The sequence below is a fragment of the Phocoena phocoena genome, chromosome 18 (assembly GCF_963924675.1).
Source record: "Phocoena phocoena chromosome 18, mPhoPho1.1, whole genome shotgun sequence".
In the NCBI taxonomy this organism is placed as follows: Eukaryota; Metazoa; Chordata; class Mammalia; order Artiodactyla; family Phocoenidae; genus Phocoena; species Phocoena phocoena.
Genome location: NC_089236.1, coordinates 78,651,167 through 78,670,601, shown reverse-complemented (window position 1 = coordinate 78,670,601; position 19,435 = coordinate 78,651,167). Strand labels below are relative to the sequence as shown.

At 50.1% G+C, this 19,435-nt stretch overlaps 2 protein-coding genes across 7 annotated transcripts in view; one reads left to right on the top strand and one right to left on the bottom strand.

The window, feature by feature from the left end:
• ARHGEF7 (Rho guanine nucleotide exchange factor 7) overlaps positions 1 to 19,435 on the bottom strand; it is a 124,241-nt gene that overhangs the window by 15,118 nt on the left and 89,688 nt on the right. For 5 of the 6 annotated variants that reach the window (XM_065896110.1, XM_065896111.1, XM_065896112.1 and 2 more), the window contains 8 exons: positions 17,367 to 17,489; positions 9,615 to 9,753; positions 8,841 to 8,900; positions 8,004 to 8,150; positions 7,170 to 7,256; positions 4,719 to 4,797; positions 4,391 to 4,530; positions 1,732 to 1,956 (listed from right to left, as the gene is read on the bottom strand). In XM_065896110.1, the coding sequence (XP_065752182.1) occupies positions 1,732 to 1,956; positions 4,391 to 4,530; positions 4,719 to 4,797; positions 7,170 to 7,256; positions 8,004 to 8,150; positions 8,841 to 8,900; positions 9,615 to 9,753; positions 17,367 to 17,489 (1,000 nt within the window). Of the gene's footprint in view, positions 1 to 1,731; positions 1,957 to 4,390; positions 4,531 to 4,718; positions 4,798 to 7,169; positions 7,257 to 8,003; positions 8,151 to 8,840; positions 8,901 to 9,614; positions 9,754 to 17,366; positions 17,523 to 19,435 lie in introns of all 6 variants that reach the window. The other variant, XM_065896116.1, reaches the window with a different exon arrangement.
• On the top strand, positions 14,305 to 14,866 carry LOC136137468 (peptidyl-prolyl cis-trans isomerase A-like). Its single transcript, XM_065895876.1, has 2 exons — positions 14,305 to 14,373; positions 14,441 to 14,866. The coding sequence occupies exons 1-2, from the start codon at positions 14,305 to 14,307 to the stop codon at positions 14,864 to 14,866; spliced, it is 495 nt and encodes a 164-aa protein (XP_065751948.1).

Genomic DNA, 19,435 nt, shown 5'->3' with positions numbered 1-19,435 from the left:
AAAGGCAAGTAAACACAACTCCTTCAGGAAAGCGTCTGAAGCCTCAAGGGAGAAGAAAAGGGTCTAAGAGCAGCCCACGGGCTCGAGGGCAGAGGCGTGCAGAAGACAGAGCCCCGCTCGCATTCCCACCGCCCAGAGCTACGTTCACCGCCTCAGGGTCTACCCCTCCCCCGCAACACAGCGCCTGAAACCCCCCCCCCCCCCCCCCCCCCCCCCCGCGAAGGGGAAGGTGGAAGACAGAGCAGGCCCAAGCCCAACGCGGTGGGCAAGGTTTTGACTGTCAAGCGTATACTGAATTTTCATGTCAGGAAAGGCTAACTTCTGCATCATTTAAATTATATAAACCACTGGTGAACCTTACGATGAGAATCCAAGACTCGGAACATGACTCGTGCTATGGGATGGATCAGACTGAAAAGCAGAGAGAACAGAGCCTGAGTTTTTAAGGTGTCTCTTCAAAATCTTCCCCGTGAAAACGAAAATTTTAAAGCTCCTGAAAGTGCAGCAGTAATCAGTCCCTAAAGAGGTGAAGCCAGCACGTGTCCTGTGGCTTCCCAGAGCCCTGGGCAACGGAGGTGAAGCCAGGCACAGCGCCCACTCGGCAGTGCTCTGTTCGGCCTCTCGTCTGTGACCACTTTCCACCAGGCGGTCTGCATGCTCAGCACACCGGACATGCTCACGGCCACACCCCTCCACGCCTTCCTCTCCCTCCTCCGCCCCACTCTCCCTCCCCAGCAATGAGATCACCAGGGCTTGCCCACACGCCTGCAACACAGACATCAGCACTCTTCCAGGAGCTGCCAGGGCGAGGAACGCTCCGACCTGGGCACAGGGACACCCGCAAGGTACACGTCACAAAAACCAAAATTCATTAACAGAAACATAAAGGATTAACTATAACTTACGTTGTACTCTTCTATAGATCTTAAAACACCCAGGGCTGCCAGCGAGCACGGAGCGGGTGTCTGCTCCAGGGCCTCTGCAAATGCAGCCTCGTGGACGCGCAAAGGCTCACACCAGGCTCACAGCCAGGCCACGCCCGCCACACTCACAGCCACGCCTATGGTAACCAAACTCCACTCACACTCATTTCACACCATCACCAGCTTCCTCAAGGGCAGATACTCCTGGACCCTACTTCTCGAGTCCCCTGCCTTTCTCATCAGGGCAGGGAGGGAACAGCAGACACGTGCAAACACTGTCCGAGTGGAGGAGAGCGGGTGCGCTGTGACCACGCCACGAGGAGCGCTGCCCTCCCCCACCCCTTCCCCGTAAACGTTCCCTCCGCCTTACACAGGTGACCAGACGCAGGGTTCCCGGGCAAGAGCTCAAGCCTGACAAGGGTCACACGGTGTGGCGGAGTGGCACGCCCACAGTGAGCTGAGACCCATCACAACCAAGTTCAAAGTTCTTTCAGCGAGAGGCCGGGAGGCCCACGCGAAGCCTCCCAGCTCCGTGGCCTCTGGGCAAAGGGAACGGAGGTCAGGTGGGCACAGAAACAGCTCCTCCGTGACGGGCACAGAGAGGGCCCCGCCATGAGGGTCTCCCCAGGGCCCCCGGGACCACAGGAAGGAGTGACAAGAGAACAAAGGCAGACCCTTCACAGTTCTGAAGAGGCCGATCTGCTTTATGTCACAGACACAAACACGGGATGGCTCACGTTTCTGAACTCCCTGGACTGAAGCAGGGAACGGCCGAAGTAACACGCCCAGCCGTCAAGTCGGGGCTCACCTCCTTGTAGCAGAGAGCAGCTGAGGGCCGGAGAGGGGGTGCAGGTCGCAGGCAGCTCAGGCTCCAGGGCTTGGGGGTTTTCGGAGGCTCCAGGGGCCCCCAGTTGATGGTGGTGTGTGGAGTGCCGTGGTGCGAGGGGTGAGGCAGCGTGTGGTAGGCGGGCGTCAGTGGCACGGGCTTGCTGTCCGCATGCTTGCTGGACGGGGTGACCGAGTGGGAGGGGAGCTGCGCGGGGCACAGGGCGGGAGAGAGCAGAGACACCGTTCAGTGTCAGGGGAGCCCTGAGCAAACACACCCGGCCCGCCAAGATGCCCCCGCTGGGGCAGCCCCAGCCTGTGGGCAGTGCTCTGGACTCTCCAGGTGCTCAGTCTCTGGGCCACTTGGGTTGAGCGGGGAGCCGCCGTCCTGCGTGCTGCTCCAGGCCGCAGCTGAGCTGGGGTCAGGAAGCAGCGGGGCGCTGGGGGTCCAGACCCGGAAATTCCACCCACCACCTTTAACTGCCATGGACTCACGTTTGCAAAAAGGTATTTCATTTAGTACAGATACCAGAACTGTATGACAGAACGGGCATTCCCTGCACTGAGAATGTGATTATGGCGAGGGTAATGATTACCTCCCCAGCTGTATTACTCACTGCCTGGTGATTCAAGGGTGGCCAAAACTAGGGCCTGATCCCTGTTTTTGTTTAAAAAAAAAAAAAAAAGCTCCTGGGACACAGTCAAGCCTATTCCTGTCAGTGGCTGCTTTTGTATTACAAAAACAAACTATAATTTTGACAGAGACCATATTGCCTAAAAACCTCCAATATTTACTGCCTGTCTCTTATTAGAAAAATTTTGCCAATCCCTGGGATGAAACATTTTCTCAGAAAAATCAGCTTTAATCAAAACAAAGTTATATAAATCTAATTTCTCAGAAGGACCTTATTAATGGGGTTTATATTCCTAGAAAACCCAAAAGTATTCCATCCCACTGACAACTAAGTAAGAAAATGTTAAATAAAATAAATAACATTCAAAATTAGCTAAAGAACTCAAATTAGCCGAAAACAATACAGTACGCTTAACGGGAGAAGGAGCTGAGTGGTTCTGTGAGCTGGAAACCTGAGTGAGGTCATCATTCGGAAGAACTGAACAATACCTGAAAAACAGGCTTAAAGGGAAGCCCAGGCTCCAGCTGAGGCTGGTGTCCAAGGACAGAAGCAGAGGACTCTCTGCAGTGACCACACACCTGTCCTGGGTGTGTGTGTGTGTTGTAACGTGTTAATACAACCACTACAAAATAATTTTTTCAAACTAAATAATTCACAAAAGGAGAAAATTGCGCAAAACATCCCTTCTAGCAATGTCACGGTAAGTAACATTTGGTTTTATTTCTCCTTGCTTATAAGAGTCAAGAGAGGTAGCTTTATGCTAAAGTTAGAGTATTATTCAAGCTGGACACAGCAATCACAGGGAGAACACAGACACCCCCAGAGAGAACCTCCGTAAGAAGAGCACACACAACACTTGACAACCCTGCGTGTGGGGCACAGCGCCCTCCAGACAGCGGGGCTGTAACTCCCTTGCCACTATGTGACAAGAAGAGGAACGAGAGCGGCCAGCGTCCCGATACACAGCACAGTATTACTTGATGTGACGTTATAAAGGTTAGTTTCAGGCTGTTACAGACAATCTGAGCGAGAAGGCACTTCCCTTTTCCTTATAAACACACACGTGGACGCACATATGTCCTCGGGATAAATTTAGTCCCGTGAAAGCTAAGCATCTCTCATATTTTTTAAAAGTGTGGAAAAGTTATAAATGGTGGAGCCACTCAAAAGGAAACATCAGCTGAAGCAAATGAGCAGTTTTAGCCCCCAAACTGTTGAGAAATGGCCTAAGACACTGCACCTGTGCCCAGCACGCTGCGCCATGGCCACTGTCCCTGAGCCAGAACTTTTCAACCCCAAGGATGGCGACCACAGGGGGTAGAAAACTCCCAGTAAAGATCGTCACAGGCTGGCAAGGATGGCAAGAAGAACCCACCAGCCAGAAATGCCGTGAGACCCTAGTCATTTGTAGGAAGGTTCTTGCCTGGTTCTTCATATTATCTGGTAAAGATGATGAATGATCCGATGATTCAATACCAGCATCTTCAATGCCAGTAAAGAGAAGTTTCAAACACTGACACTTTGGTGCTGATGTATCTTGAAATGTTTAAGTATCTAAAAACTTAAAGAGCTATTGAGCTTTTCTAAAAGTAGAAGATACAGATTTCTTACAATCAAAACAATGAGTCAAAAATGACATGTCAATGCCTTCAACACGAATCTGGTCCTTTTTGTCATCGTAAGTATTCACTGTTTGTTTTTTTTGATGGAACATAATAAATACAATTAAAATGCTCAGAAAAGCCCTCTATGGACCAGTGGCTCTCAGGCTTTTGGAACCCTCTGTGTGTGTGTGTGTGTGTGTGTGTGCGTGCGCGCATGTGCGCGCGCGCGCGTAGCGATTCACCATCCACTGGCAATGAGCAAGTGCTTGCAGAGAAACACAACGCACATGTGCTTTCCTGACCCAGAGGCTGACTGTGCCTTAAAGCACTTGATCACTTGCTGGCAACCGAACCCAAGGCTGACCCCGGAGTCTGGAGGCGGGAGAGGGACGGGGGCCCTTACGGTGTGAGACGGCACAGAGTGAGGCTTAATGGTGGGGTTTCCCGCAGACGTGACCTTCGTCTGCTTCTGCAGATGGTCCACCCACTCGTGCAGGTCCTGCTGGTTGCTGCAGGACACTAAGATCCGCTCAATCATGCTCCCTGGAAGAGAGAAACACAGCTGAAACGGGGAGCAGGCGGAACACACACACACGCACACGCGCACACCCGAGGAGGGCCAACAGCGCTGCCGTGTCAGCCCCCTGGAAGGGTCGGCAAGGGCCTGCACACAGAGGGCCAACTGCCTGGTCACCCGGACAGAGGGCATCCACAGAGTCTGTGCCTATCACCTGATATTTCAAATGCATTTCTATGATTTTCACTGTCCTCAAGCTTTGTGATTGTCATTCCTGTCGTTGGTAGCTTTCCCTAAAAAAGACCCCCCCCCAAAAAAAAACAATTAGTGCTTTTCTAGTAAAGAAGATACCATTAATAAAGTAAATATTAAATGATTTTAGAAATGGCAGAGGAACTGTCTCTGTAAAGCAAAAATGCTCTTTTGTTTGTACCGAATGCATGTACAATACGAACCTCTATCTCAAACAAGAAATCGTAACACTAGAATCAAGAACTGAGCCAGCAGAAAGGTACAGGGCAGCAAACCAGAAAAAAAAAAATTTCATCTGATGGGTTACTCTAAACATCAACAGCAGGACACAAAAACATTACACATCATGATAAAAAAACTAGAGTCTACAGTGGCTATTTTAAATGATGTTCTTTATGCAAAGGAAGCACAGATTTGCCTTAAAGAAATGCAGAGGAAGTTCCACGTCTGAAAGCAAAGTAAGGAGGAAACTGGAGCAAGAGGAACTGTACGGTAGCTGTGCGTGGTCGTCACCAGACAGGAAGTCGAGAGCTGTGCTGAGCGCTGCACGAAATGCAGAAAAGAGCAGCCAGCCCATCCGCTCTGACAACAGAGGGCCTGGGGAGGGGAGCGGGAACGTCCACGGAGAGGGGCCGGAAATGGGCCGGAAGGGACCAGCACAAATAACAGACACACCACGGAACGCGGTGGCCAAGCAAGTCCTCAGGGAAAGTTTCTCCCTGAGGACTGGGGCCAAGCCGCCCCCAAGAAGCAGGACTCTCGGTGGGGTGGCGGTGGGAGTCCTGCCCTGCAGGGGGCGCCGGCAATGCCACGGCCCACAGGGCTCCTGACGTCTACGGGGCGGGGGCCAGGGGTGACGCCGAGCATCCCACAGGGCACGAGGCGGTCTCCCCACCCCTCCCCTCCCGAGACAGGTATCATCCAGGCCACGGGCCACCGGGGCTCAGCAGGCGGGACAGGGTAGCACCGGCGCAGCCGTGGTTAGATGCAGACACTGCAGACGCCCTTCCAAGAGTCCTAAGGCACAGGGGTGACCAACAGCTCCGAGAACGCTCCAGGAAACAGAGCTGCAGGGCTGCATTCAGCGCGGCGGCAACCCCGGCGGACAGGACGTGCTCACTGTTGCTGGATGTAGCGCTTTTTAACATCCCTCAGAGCCAGAAATGAATACTGACAGTACATGGACCGTGGGTCACAGCACTTGGAGAGAAAGCCCCCAGGAACCCGTGCACAGGGCGGGAGAACAGTGCTCTGCTGGTGGCATGTCAATGCCAACATCCTAGGGGCCTAAGCCCGTCCCAGACGGCAACCTCAGCTCCTGCAGGTCAAAGCAGGGCCCCGACTCAGCCTCCTGGGTGTACAGCACGAAGCTGGAGAGCACTGATGGAAAAGGACCAAGGCCACTTAAAGCGGGAGCCGCCAGTTTGGGGGAACCTGAGCAGGTGCTCCCTCAGCCAGACATCAGTCAGCGGCAGGCTTACAGATTAAGAGGTATTATTTTGCTAGGCTTGCCCGTGTACAGCTGCTTCCTCAATTTTAAAGTGCTCCTTGTGGAGTGTGCGATGACACTCCCCTTTGGGTGGCAAAGCTTTCTGTGCAGGTACAAACAAGCCACGGACACTCTGGACTCAGGACCCACCAGAGCTCTGGTGGGGGACAAAACAAACAATGTGCTACGTATGCAGAAACGCAGCTCAGAGAAAACAAAGGACGACTTCTGTTGAAACAGCATCTGATGACTAGCCAGGCCTTGAAAAATTGATGGGAAAGGCAGGAGCTTCTGTAACTACACAGAGAGAAGGCAGTAAACCTTGCTAGAAGCTCCTACTAGACAGACAGAAAAAGCATAAAGCACTTAATATCACATTTGAAATTAGCGCACAAAAAAGCAAACATTTCCCCTTGCAACTGTTCTTCTTAAATCAGCTCTCATGTTCTCTCAAAGAAAAACAGAAAAACGATCAACAACAGAAAGGCTAAACGATCGTCCACTACCACGTACACCACCCGACATGTGCCCAAGACCCACCTCGGCCGCGGGTCCCCCTCCAGCTAGCCTGCTGCTGCGCCCACCATGTACCAGCCACCAGGAAAGAAGCGGCACACGACTGACTTGGTGGCGACAGGCTGGCACCGCACCTCGGCAGTCTGTGTCCTGGGGGGCAGCTCCACAAATTTTAGCCTCCTCCTCTTTTTGCTTTGGATTAACACAAGTATCCTAATTTGCACAGTCACATCGAAATGCACAGACAGGACTTGTGTGTACGTATCTGAATGTAACACTATACATACAACACCGCACGCAGCCCACAAACAGATGCATGCAGTATTGAACACAAAACTCCAAACAAGCCTGGAAATGATTCTCAGATCCACAATAAACAATTGAATACAAATTTAAAATGTGTTTTACCTGGTATATAAAACCACTCATCCTAGGACTGGCAGACAACATTAGCAAAATATTTGGGAAGAGCAGAAGGTATCGTTCATTCTTTTCCTAATGTAAAAGAGCAAATTCAAATAATTGTTTTAAAAACACATATTTTACAGTTGTGAGAATATTTATAGTAGGCCTTAGGAAATATTATATCATACTTCCTGTTTAGATATTTCTCTCTACCAAATTTCATGAGCTAAATTAAATGGAAACAAAATTATGATAAATTCTTAGACTCACAAGTAGCTCACGTTAACATCTGTTTATAAAATGTGATTAAGGAGTTTAGCTCTGCCATTAACTCTTAATTAGTAAAATCTTCTTTCTGTGGTTGAGAGAAAATGGAGGAAAAGAACCTGTAAGCTTTTAGGGGCAGTGGGTGACCAGGTGGGCCCTTCAGGCTGAAGGAGGGTGGGATAAAATGCGGAGATGGATTCAGTCCACTGGTAGACCCTGGCACTAACCTAAAACCCAACACGTCAACTCAATGTTTCCACCCGCCCCATAAACTCTACCCAATCTACATGAAAGACCTAAAAGCAGTGTTTATGTATTAAAACTCATTTGCTTCAGTAGGTAAGAAAAGCCCCACAGAGACCACAGCGAAGGACAAACATTCCCAAGAAACTAAAAGGAGACACAGAAAGAGAAACGCAGGCAGCACTTCCACGCGCCGCCATCGACACACCGCTCACGGAAGTGAAGGAATGCTGGGAAACCGTGTCCCAGGCAGGCGCCTCCCAAACCGGCCACGTGCAGGGGCCCTAGGAAAGCCGTGCTGGGAATGGCGCTCGCGCACTGCGGTACCTCGCTCCCAGCGCACTGAATCAGGACCTGGGACATGTAAATGACGTTGCCCAGGGTCTTAATGTCATCCCCCTCCCAGCTCCGGATGGCTTCCGTCAGGATCTGCAGCTCCAGCTCCTTCCTTTTCCGTACTTCCTGACACTGCACCTGAGAAGCACAGAACACCGTTAGAAGAAACGGGCCTCCTGGACCTTAGGTTCTGGCCATACTGCTTTGTATCTTACTTCTTAAGACAGATCGCCTGGTGAACAATGTGCTTACTTCACAAGTATGGAATCAAGTCAAGAGAGACAAAACACGCAACAGCTCTAGAACGAGAAACACTTTTAGAAAAATATAGCCATTCCTGCCACTTTTAGAAGACAAAACGTGGACTGGGCAAGAAAAATCGTTTCTGCTTTTACTAGTGAATGCAACAGAGAAGACTGAGAAGAGGGGAAGAAAGAGTAAGTTCCACTTGTGCTGTAAATAAGACACGTATTCCAGAAACTCAAGTCAGTAAGACAGCATGACAACAGACAAAAAAAACCAACAGCATTCCATTTCACACTCAGTCACTAAAGACACTGTGGGATGCGGTTAAGAACGTGTTCTGAATCACTGTAGTAGCTCTAGCATTATGTGGTGCCTTTTTAAAATTTAAACAATTATCATTTCATTTTCCTGGTGTCCACAGTCCAGTAAAGCCTGAGAGTTTACCAGCCATGGCGTAACTAGTATATTTTCATTTCATCAGAGTAAATCCAAATTATACTTCACAAGTAATTTTCTGCATTCGTGTGCCATAATAATGTCTGACGGGGAAAAAAAAACAACGTGATATGCTTAATCACTTACTGAAAGGTTTTTGAAGGCAGTCATGGATTTCTGAATGTCTTGTCTATCTGGATGATAATCCTTTGAATAAAAGAAGCACACGATTAGCTTTCATAAGGAAAAGTTTTTCTCAGAAAGGCACTCTGTAGACTGGTGCGGGCCTTCCCTAGACTTTCCGACCTGGAACCTGTCCTATTCTTCGCAGCATTAAAGCGCCGTTTCTTAGTCGAGGGGATCGTGGAGCAGAGTGATCTGGGCTCTGCCCTGGGGAGGGAGGCCGGCACACGGCCATGCCCAGCCCTTACGGGCCTCTGCTGCTCTAGCACCAGAGGACAGAGGGGAACAGCTGTGAAGCAGACTGGATGGTCTGCCCTTTGGGAAATGGTTCCCTACGGCCGAACCAAGCCAGTAACCTGAACCCAAATTTCTCCCGGGCCCACAGCCTGCTATCTGAACACAGAATAAATAGGTGTCATTAGCTGATTCTTTCGCTCTTATTACTCTATGACTTATGTACTTCACAACACTGTAAGGACGCGTTCCTGATACGACACCTCAACGCTGTGAGCGTTTTCTAGCGACGGGAAAATCCCCCGTCAGCAGCAGTGGGTGGAGAGGAACTGAAGGAGCAGACGCTCTTCTACAGCTGAGATAAGGGAAAGCAAGTTCACCTTTAACAACGTCATTCTGAAAACCCCGAGTTACAGGCCGCTGGTTAAACCCCCTCTGCAGGCTCTGGCCCGGGGAGCCCTCTCCCGGGCGTGGCTGGCTGGCAGGCGGGGCAGGCATACGTACCTCCATGTGTCTCTCCAGCTCCTTGAGCAGTGCAGGGTACTTGTCCAGGCGCATGAATGGCTTGCTGAGGCCGGTGGTCAGCACGAGAATGCCTGGGCTGCTGGCGCCCTTCATCTCCATGAACTCGCCCAGCTCTTCACTGACCGCGCGCAGCCACGCGGGGAGAGGAGAAGAGGCCACCGTTAGAGCTCAGAAGGGCCGCGCCCCTGCCCCAGTCCCACCAGGACTACGAAGTACCACGCGGTGTCCCTGACGGTTCAGAGGCTACCGCTGTCACAGCCCAACACGTGCTGGTTATCTCCAAACACCAGAGGGGAGATCCCCACACAGCTCACGTTCTCGCCCTCAGTCTGAGCAAAACCACGTGTGCATAACACAGAGCACCTGTGCTTTCCCAGCCACCACCACCCCCCCCCCCCGCCCCATCACGAAAGGCCACCTCAGCGAGGCACTTTCCTGTTCAAGACTGTGAATGTGCGTGGCCTTCTGAGCGCAAGAACAGGGCCCCGTTACCTGGAACCTCAAGACAGTAAAACGTGTCAGGAGACGCGTCCCAACTACCACCAACTGAATCACGGCGCTGACCCTCCAGGTGCTTTAGTCCCCGAAGGCGGCTGCACTACGCAGCACGGTAAAGTAACTCACACGTCCTCGGGCTTTAAACTTTCAAAAGCATTTTTGCATCATCATTTCATTTAACCCTCCCAGTGTGTGTGAAGAAAGTTTTCCGCATCTGTAGGTGACGACACCTAGCATACGCTCAGAAGCTAACTCAGCTCTAAAAGCACGTCTTCAATACCGTACTCCTCCTCTGTCACCCTCACCCTCACCACCTTCCACCTAACGCTCCGGTGGCAACGCCCTCCTGAGCTGCCCCACATCGTGCCCTGTGCTGCCCTGGGGGCTCCAGTTCAGGAAGACCCCAGGAAGGTCCGGGGCACAGCTGTGGGTCAAGCTCTGTCACCCACACGTTTGTGGCTCACGTCTGTGACTGAAACTCTGTGCTTCTGTCTCTGCACTGAGGGACAGATGACGTTTATAAAGGGTCCACGGGAGGAAGCCAGTCTGTGCCCCTCACTGCTGCCGAGACGTGTCCCTCCAGACACCGGGGGACGGAGGACACTTGGAATGCAGGCTGTGAGAAGAGGCGGCACCCACCCACTGGGAGGGCAGGACAACCTCGGGGTCCTGAAGAATCACCGAGCCCATCCCCCCCGGGTGCCGGTCAGCCGAACCCGCCTCACGCCTCACCTCCACCCCCAGCTGTACGTGGCCGCCTGCCCAAGCTTCCTAGGACCAGCAGCCCCACTGATGGCTCCTGGTGAAAAACGGGAGGTATTCAGGCTAAACCGTCTGAAACTGCTAGTTCAAAAGCGGTGAATACGAGAGTCTCCTACGGTACAACCTAGAGTGACTTTCTGTGGGACGTGTGACAGCAGAGCTGGTGCTGGCACTGCCCACCTCTTACTCTCAACCCTGCACATCGATTCTGCTGACATATCCAAAGGGGAAAGTACCTGACCCGACTAAACCAGCTCAGAAACAAAAGCTTCCAAGTGTCAGGCTGCAAACAAATCCATCAACCCCTGGGAAATCAGCCTTATGTCTCTCAAGCAGTAAGACCTCTCTCGGAGACAGCTCCTGTCTGCGCTGGGGCTCGCGACAACGTGGGTGGCCTGAGCCGGAGCGCGTCCTGGCTGCGTACGAAGAATGACAGCATAGTTAACAGCACCTGCCATCTACCTACCTACCTACCTATACATAGTTTTCTTCAAAAATCAACCTTTTAAATAAATATACATACACATTTAGGAGCTATGATCAAAATCAAAGCAAATTATAAAACGGGAAAATGTTCACAAAGTCCTCGTTATAACAACTCGGCATATACAAGACACATTTTTCCCACTTCCATCAGAAGGAAGCTTCCTGACGACTTCCTTCCTGCGAGACAGCCGGCCACGGTGGTGTAATTTAAAATATGTAGCACAGACGCAGCCTAACTACTTCTAGGGCTCTATGTGCACACGCGCTTTCACAGGCGACACGACCCAACGCCTCTGTGCACAGAACCCTGTGCTTTCGAAGAACGGCTTTCCCGGAAAACCACAGGGCTGGGCTTCCGAAGCCAGGCGGGCGATGCTCCGGGACCCTGCTGTGGGGCAGCCTGGCGCTGGCACTGCTGTGCACGGTTCCACGCTCTGCCCTCACCCTGCCTTCCCCTCCTTGTAGGGCTGGCTCTTCCAAGCCCGACCCTCAGGGCTGCCGCCTGGCCCACCTCCCCAAGCTCGGGCAGAGGAGACGCACAGGCAGGAGCGCACATCAGGGAGAGGGACAGAGCAGGGGCAACGGCACCGGACACGCACCGTGCATCCTGCCCGCCCACGCCACCCCGGGCCTGAGACAGGGGTCCTCGTGCACGTCTGCAGACGGGAGCCACTGCCAACAGCGGCCGAGCCCAGGTGGGGCCCCCTACCCACACGCGGCCGCTCCACGTCTTGTGCCCACCACGCCCGCCCTAGCCCTCAAACATTTTCACTCGGAAACGTTTGCCTCTTCAGATCAGCCCACCCATCCCTAACATGTGAGCAGAGAGAAATGATGGCTTTATGGAGGAGAAATTTATACTTTACCAGCATTTCTCTGAACGTTGAACAAATGATCAAGCACAGTCCCATAAAAATGAAGCTTAATGATATTAACAGTACATTTCGACTCCTTTAAATATAATCCAGTTGGGGCCTTTTCTACCACAAGAAAAATCGTCAAAAAGTCTCTTCAGGCCATTTTTGATATTTCAGTATTATACGTGCAATTTCATAACCATAGTTATGGCAGACAATAATGAATAGAACTAAGCAAATTATCCTCATCACCCACTCACCCATCCCCCAAAATTCCCTACAACTAAAAATTTATGTGAAATTTTTGCAAAAGCAAAAGTAACTTCTTTTAACATTCACGTGACAGTCTTTCGATGCCAGACACGTGCACAGTTAAGAAAGGAAACAGAACTTTTTATAAATCTTTATAGATCACTGAAATAGGTTTTTTTTTTTTTAGTTTTAAAAACAAATTTAGTACTACAATAAAACAAGACAAAACGGCTGGTTACAGCTTTTCTGAAAAAACAAAGGCTCTTTCAGCTTAATTTCTACTGAGGCCGGCGATCCTTACACAGCGTACCGCCTCCGTATTTACTGAAATGACACCATGGGCCGCAAGACGGCAACCAGGGGAACACACAGAGAGCCATCAAGTAGCCCAGCAAAAAGCCACAGTTAAAGTGCTGGAAAAAACGAAACCCGTAATTCACTCAAAACAGGCAGCCATGAGCCTATGAGGCTACTATCATATGATAATGCAAAAGGTACACGTCAGTTATAATTCAACAGAACTGGTGCTTCTTTTTTTTGCCATCCAAGGGCAGCTGAACTTTTTTTTTTTAAACATCTTTATTGGAGTGTAATTGCTTTACAATGGTGTGCGAGTTTCTGCTGTGTAACAAAGTGAATCAGCTATACGTATACATATATCCCCATATCCCCTCCCTCTTGAGCCTCCCTCCCATCCTCCCTACCCCACCCCTCTAGGTGGTCACAAAGCACCGAGCTGATCTCCCTGTGCTATGCAGCTGCTTCCCACTGGCTATCTATTTTACGTTCGGTAGTGTATATATGTCCATGCCACTCTCTCACTTCATCCCAGCCTCCCCTTCACCCCGTGTCCCCCAGTCCATTCTCAACGTCTGCGTCTTTATTCTTCCCCTGCCAGCTAGGTTCATCGGTACCACTTTTTCAGATTCCATATATATGTATTAGCATAAGGTATTTTTCTCTTTCTGACTTACTTCACTCTGTGTGACAGACTCTAGGTCCATCCACCTCACTACGAATAACTCAATTTCATTCCTTTTTATGGCTGAGTAATATTCCATTGTACATATGTGCCACATCTTCTTTATCCATTCTTCTGTCGATGGGCATTTAGGTTGCTTCCATGACATGGCTATTGTAAACAGTGCTGCAGTGAACATTGTGGTACATGACCCTTTTCAATTATGGTTTTCTCAGGGTATATGCCCAGTAATGGGATTGCTGGGTTGTATGGTAGTCCTATTTTTAGTTTTTTAAGGAACCTCCATACTGTTCTCCATAGTGGCTGTACTAATTCACATTCCCACCAACAGTGCAAGAGGGCTCCCTTTTCTCCACACCCTCTCCAGCATTGGTTGTTTGTAGATTTTCTGGTGAGGACCATTCTACCTGGTGTGAGGTGGTACCTCACTGCAGTTTTGAGTTGCATTTCTCTAATACTTAGGGATGCTGAGCAGCTTCTCATGTGCCTCTTGGCCATCTGTATGTCCTCTTTGGAGAAATGTCTATTTAGGTCTTCTGCCCATTTTTCAATTGGATTGTTTGTTTTTTTGATACTGAGCTCCATGAGCTGTTTGTGTATTTTGGAGATTAATCTTTTGTCCGTTGTTTCATTTGCAAATATTTCCTCCCATCCTGAGGGTTGTCTTTTCATCTTGTTTATGGTTTCCTTTGCTGTGCAAAAGCTTTTAAGTTTCATTAGGTCCCATTTGTTTATTTTTGTTTTTATTTCCGTTACCCCAGGAGGTGGGTCAAAAAGGATCTTGCTGGCTTTGCAGACGCCGCCACCCCAGAACCTCCCACGCTGCCCAACCATGGTCAACCCAACCGTGTTCTTTGACATCGCCGTCAACGGCGAGCCCTTGGACCGCGTCTCCTTCGAGGTAAGGGACCTGGAAACCAAGAAGTGACTGCTCATCCAATCCATAAAGCTATGTTAACAGATTGGAGCTGTTTGCAGACAAAGCTCCAAAGACAGCAGAAAACTTTCATGCTCTGAGCACTGGGGAGAAAGGCTTTGGTTATAAAGGTTCCTGCTTTCACAGAATAATTCTGGGATTTATGTGCCAGGGTGGTGACTTCACATGCCATAATGGCACTGGTGGCAATTCCATCTACGGGGAGAAATTTGATGACGAGAATTTTCTCCTGAAGCATACGGGTCCTGGCATCTTGTCCATGGCAAATGCTGGCCCCAACACAAATGGTTCCCAGTTTTTCATCTGCACTGCCAAGACTGAGTGGTTGGATGGCAAGCATGTGGTCTCTGGCAAGGTGAAAGAGGGCACGAATACTGTGGAAGCCATGGAGCGCCTGGGGTCCAGGAATGGCAAGACCAGCAAGAAGATCACCACTGCTGACTGTGGACAAATCTAACAATAAGTTTGACTTGTGTTTTATCTTAAAAAAAAAAAAAAAGGATCTTGCTGTGATTTATGTCACAGAGTAGAACTGATGGTTCTGTATATACGTTTTCAAGATTCATACTCAGAATTCAAACTAACACAATGTAAGGATCATAAGACTGTAAGTAAGACTTTAAAACTGCAAAACACTACGTTTAAATCAATGCTGAAAAAGTATATTGACATATATACACTAACATGTATAAAATAGATAACTAATAAGAACCTGCTGTATAAAAAAATAAATTAAATTAAATTTAAAAAGAAAAAAGTATATTCAGGCAAAAAAACAGATTTATATACCCCTAAATGTGGCGGCTTTTAAGACTACAACAAACGTAGGGAAGCGGGAAAGAGGCCACAAGCTAGGGTCCCAGAATGGAAAGTGAAGGCCAACAGAGGCCCCCCGCCCCCCGCAAACCTCCTCTCAATCCCCCAACTTACGCTTCAGGAGCAGGGTCTGGCCTGCGGGCGGAGCGGGCGCTCTCGCTGCCCCGGGACCTCAGGAGGGCACACAGGCAGCGCATCCTGCGGCCTCCACGCTCTCCTGCCGTCTCCGGGCTCACAGGCCCAGAGCCTGACCTCATTCCACCCGCCTCCCGCTCCGGGACTCGCCACGTGGAGGAGGGCAGAGGTCCGCACTCAGAACCGCATCTGTATTCTCTCCCTGCTATTCTGGGGAAAAGTTCCACTGAGGTTTCAGCTACGACACAAGCAGTCATTAAAGTAATAGCACAGAAGAGAGGGAAACAGCACACGCTTGCGAGCATTCCCCTCGAACGTCTAAACATTTTAGGAAACTTTTAGGAAACAGTCTCAACTGCTTTAAATGTCACCTTCGGCACGGAGCCTCACGTCCACCCTCTTTTCATACTTTCAACCCACCCCTAGGGGATCAACCCCTGACCAAAAAGGGGGAAGGAGAGAGCAAAATTAAAAAGGTGTGCAATTTTACCCTAACATTCTATTTGCTGTTTATCTCCCCCATGGCTGCGTCAGCAATTCCTGAGGAATTGTCAGAGACACAAATGTAATCTCTGCATTTCACCGGTGTGGAAATTCCATTTAGCTTGTCATTCCCAGGAGTAGGTGCCGGAGCACGGAACTGCATCCATGCGTCACGGTTTAACTAGGAAGGTACATGCTAACACTGCCCACACTCCCAGAAGCGTGAGGAAGAAGACGACCCGACGGGTTTTTCATTTCTGTGGTCGCCGCGTACCCTAATCTCTCTTCTTTCCATCACCGTGTCAAAGACTGCTTGCTTCGCCACAGGACTGGAAATGCTTTACTACAAATGGAGGTTCAGTATTTACGCACACGGAGAAGCAGTGAACACCCAGAGTCCAGATAAGATAGTAAAGCAATTCGCATTATTGAGCCTTCACCGTGCTCACTCAGTCCTGACAGTTTACATGTTCTGCTTCACGCCTACAGTAGCCTATGGCCAGCGCTCTCAGAGAAGAGGGGTGACCTCCTGAGACCCATCTGCTTCAGAGAGGCAGTGAGGGCTCACACCAGGTCTGACGGAGCCAGAGGCCCTGCCACCAGGCCCACACAAGCCAGGCGCACTCACAGAGATGCTACACTGTAACCTCAGCTCAATCTCAGCAGTGCCTGCTTCCCAGCACAGTTTCTAAGCTTTAAACCGAAATACTTACGAGTTCGCTGAGGTTAAATATTTAAACCACAAGCACAGTGGCGTTTACCCTGATGCGACTAACACAACTTCTTCATTTACGGGTTAAACAATGATTGAGCCGCTACTTATGGCTGAACTGCCGTTTTCAGAAGAAACCGTAAATATTTTCTAGAACACTTATTAATGCAAACGCGTGCCCTTCTGGGGGCAGAAACAGCCTCATCACCCACTCCGTCTGCAGGCCGAGCCCGTGGTCCTCGCCGCCGCCCAGGGTGCCCAGCCCTCCTCCAGGACACAGGTACGGCCTTGTCTTACCAAACAAGCTGGAAATCAATCTGTCCATTGTTTCACTTGTTTCACCGCTGCTTCGGGGTGAAAAGCTAAAGCTAACGGTCTCCAACTTCATGTTTTCCTAAGAAATCCAGGCCTCACTGTAAATGCACATTTAGTCCTACAGCAAGTGTACTTCTGTCTCACGTGGTCTGGTGTCTACGCGCTGAGAAACGCGATTCCAGCAGCCCGGACTCAGCCTGCAGCCACATTCCAGAACACTCACCAGCTCCTTCAACCCACTGTCCAAAGGGTACGAGCTGAAGGGGAGACTTCAAAACACATCCTTTTCTATTATAAAAGCACTAAGCAGGATTTCAAAGACTTCCAACCAGTACTTCTCAGGCACTAATTCCGAGGGTAATTAAAATGATCATCTTTGAATAAACGCGTGAATGTTCACACTGCATTGCACGTAATATCTGACAGAAACAAGCTGCTCCAGGGGGGACCCCATGACGCCACTCCCCGCTCGGGGAGGCAAGTCCCAGAGACGCACCTGTGCTCCGTGAGGACGCTCACTGCAGACGGGTGGTTGGCACAATACGCGAGGTACAAGGTCTTCATCTGCGGCATAAGGTTTAAAAAGCAGCCTCCGACTCTCTGCTGAGCTTCTGGCATCCTGGAGAGGAGAGGCACAAGGGAACCATCCTGAGTGCCACAGACAGTAGTGGACGTGGGCACCATGCGGGAGGAGGGCCTGTGCACCACCCCACAGAAACGGCACACACGAGTCCCAGACTGTATGTGCTCCGAACACGAGCCAGCGGGGGGAGAGACCTGCCTCGGAAGCCGCTCTGCCATAAAGCAGCCAACCAAGCCCGTCCTTTTCTCCAGTGTCCAGATGCCAGGACCTGTGCACAAGTCCAGGATTCCTTGAGCAGTGAGGAAAATAATGTCATGAAGCCTTAAATTGTGTGTAAAATAAGGAGAAATATAACATGTGGTTACTTGGTCAGTAAGGTTTTCTACTGAAGGAGCATCAAGACAGGCAGATGAGAAAACACAACAGCCCTCTTTCCCTTTGGGCAAAGGCTGGAGAGAATCAGTGGTAGGCAGGGAGACAACGAAACCTACAGGCCATCATCGCCATCATCATCATCACCATCACTGACGTGGGTAAAAGACTCATCCAGAGCAGGAAAGGCACCTTAATCCTGGGGGAGGACGGGCCAGCTGTCAACAGCATTTCCCTAACGCAGCGCCTAACTCTGACCGGGCCTGTGCTGCTTCTTGCGAGTTTCACTGCTCAGTTCACTGATTCAGATCTGAGGCCACAGTAAGCTAGCACCCGCACTTCTAGCAGACTCTTCTCCAGTGTGAGCTTAGCCCTAAGTGGGTTTTCAATAGCCTCCAGGGATTAGTCCCAGTTCCGTGTATCTGCAGGAGAAACAGTCACTGACTCAACAAATTAACTTCAACCATTCATTCAGGCACTGCGAACAGATTAAAAACAGAAAGAAATGATCTCTACCTAAAAAGCGACTGCAGTCTTTTAGGGGAATACAAAACAAGTTCAAAAATGAACTGACTATAAGACAGAGATGGTGTCTCAATTTTCTGAGACGCAAATTGCAGCAGCGCTCAGGGGAGGACAGCACACACCTCCAGGAGAGGGAAAGAGACTGGCGTCCTCTCCAAGTCACCAAGGACCAGGCATCACACACAGCCAAGAACGCCTTCCTCGAAGACACACTGAGACTACCCGCTTGCTACCAGGGTGCAGGCACCTAAGACACATCTATTGAGACTACGACACACCGACAACGGAGCAGGTGATGGTCACGCTCAGACACAGTGAAACAGGAGGAGGCTGGCTTCTACCACAAGAAATCCAGCAGGGAACCCCGACTGCCCAGCTGAGGGGACTGAAAGCAACGGCAATGACGGGACGTCAGAGATTGGCCAACAAAAACAGAACACTGCCGGAGACAGGGCACAGGAAGATGAGAGATGCGCTATCTACATGATGGAGCTCCTGCAACGGCAAACACCCTGCTCGGTGCTGGGCTACGCGCTGTCAGGACATCACTGCCCACCTGGCCCAACACCACAGCCCCGATGCACTCAAAGGAGAATGTAGTTAAAAATCTAGGTCTAGGGACTTTCATTTCTTACATGTCCATGGATTATATACGGACAATGACTTCACTATACAAGGTTTTCTTTCTCTTTTCTTTCTTTCCTTCCTTCCTTTTTCTTTCTTTCTTTTGACCTGTTGAGCCTTGGTCCTAGAGTTTTATGACCTCTCTTGGACCAGTTCTGCAGGAATTCACTACACTTGCCCCCCATCAGTTTATAAAGCCCTCATAATCCATCAACTCGCCGGAAGGCACCAGCAGACAGAGCTCAGAAAGGTTACATGGGCGGTCCTAACACGGAGCCCAGGTCTTGTGCCAACACGCCTCACACGTAACACCGCCTAGAGCACTGAAATAACGGGGCATGCAAAACTCACAAAGACCATCAACATGGAATATGACTTAAGAACTGAAACAGAGGATCTTCATTGTGCTTCTCTCTTGTTGTTCTAGAGATGGTTTTTAGAGCATGACAACGTGTAGGCAG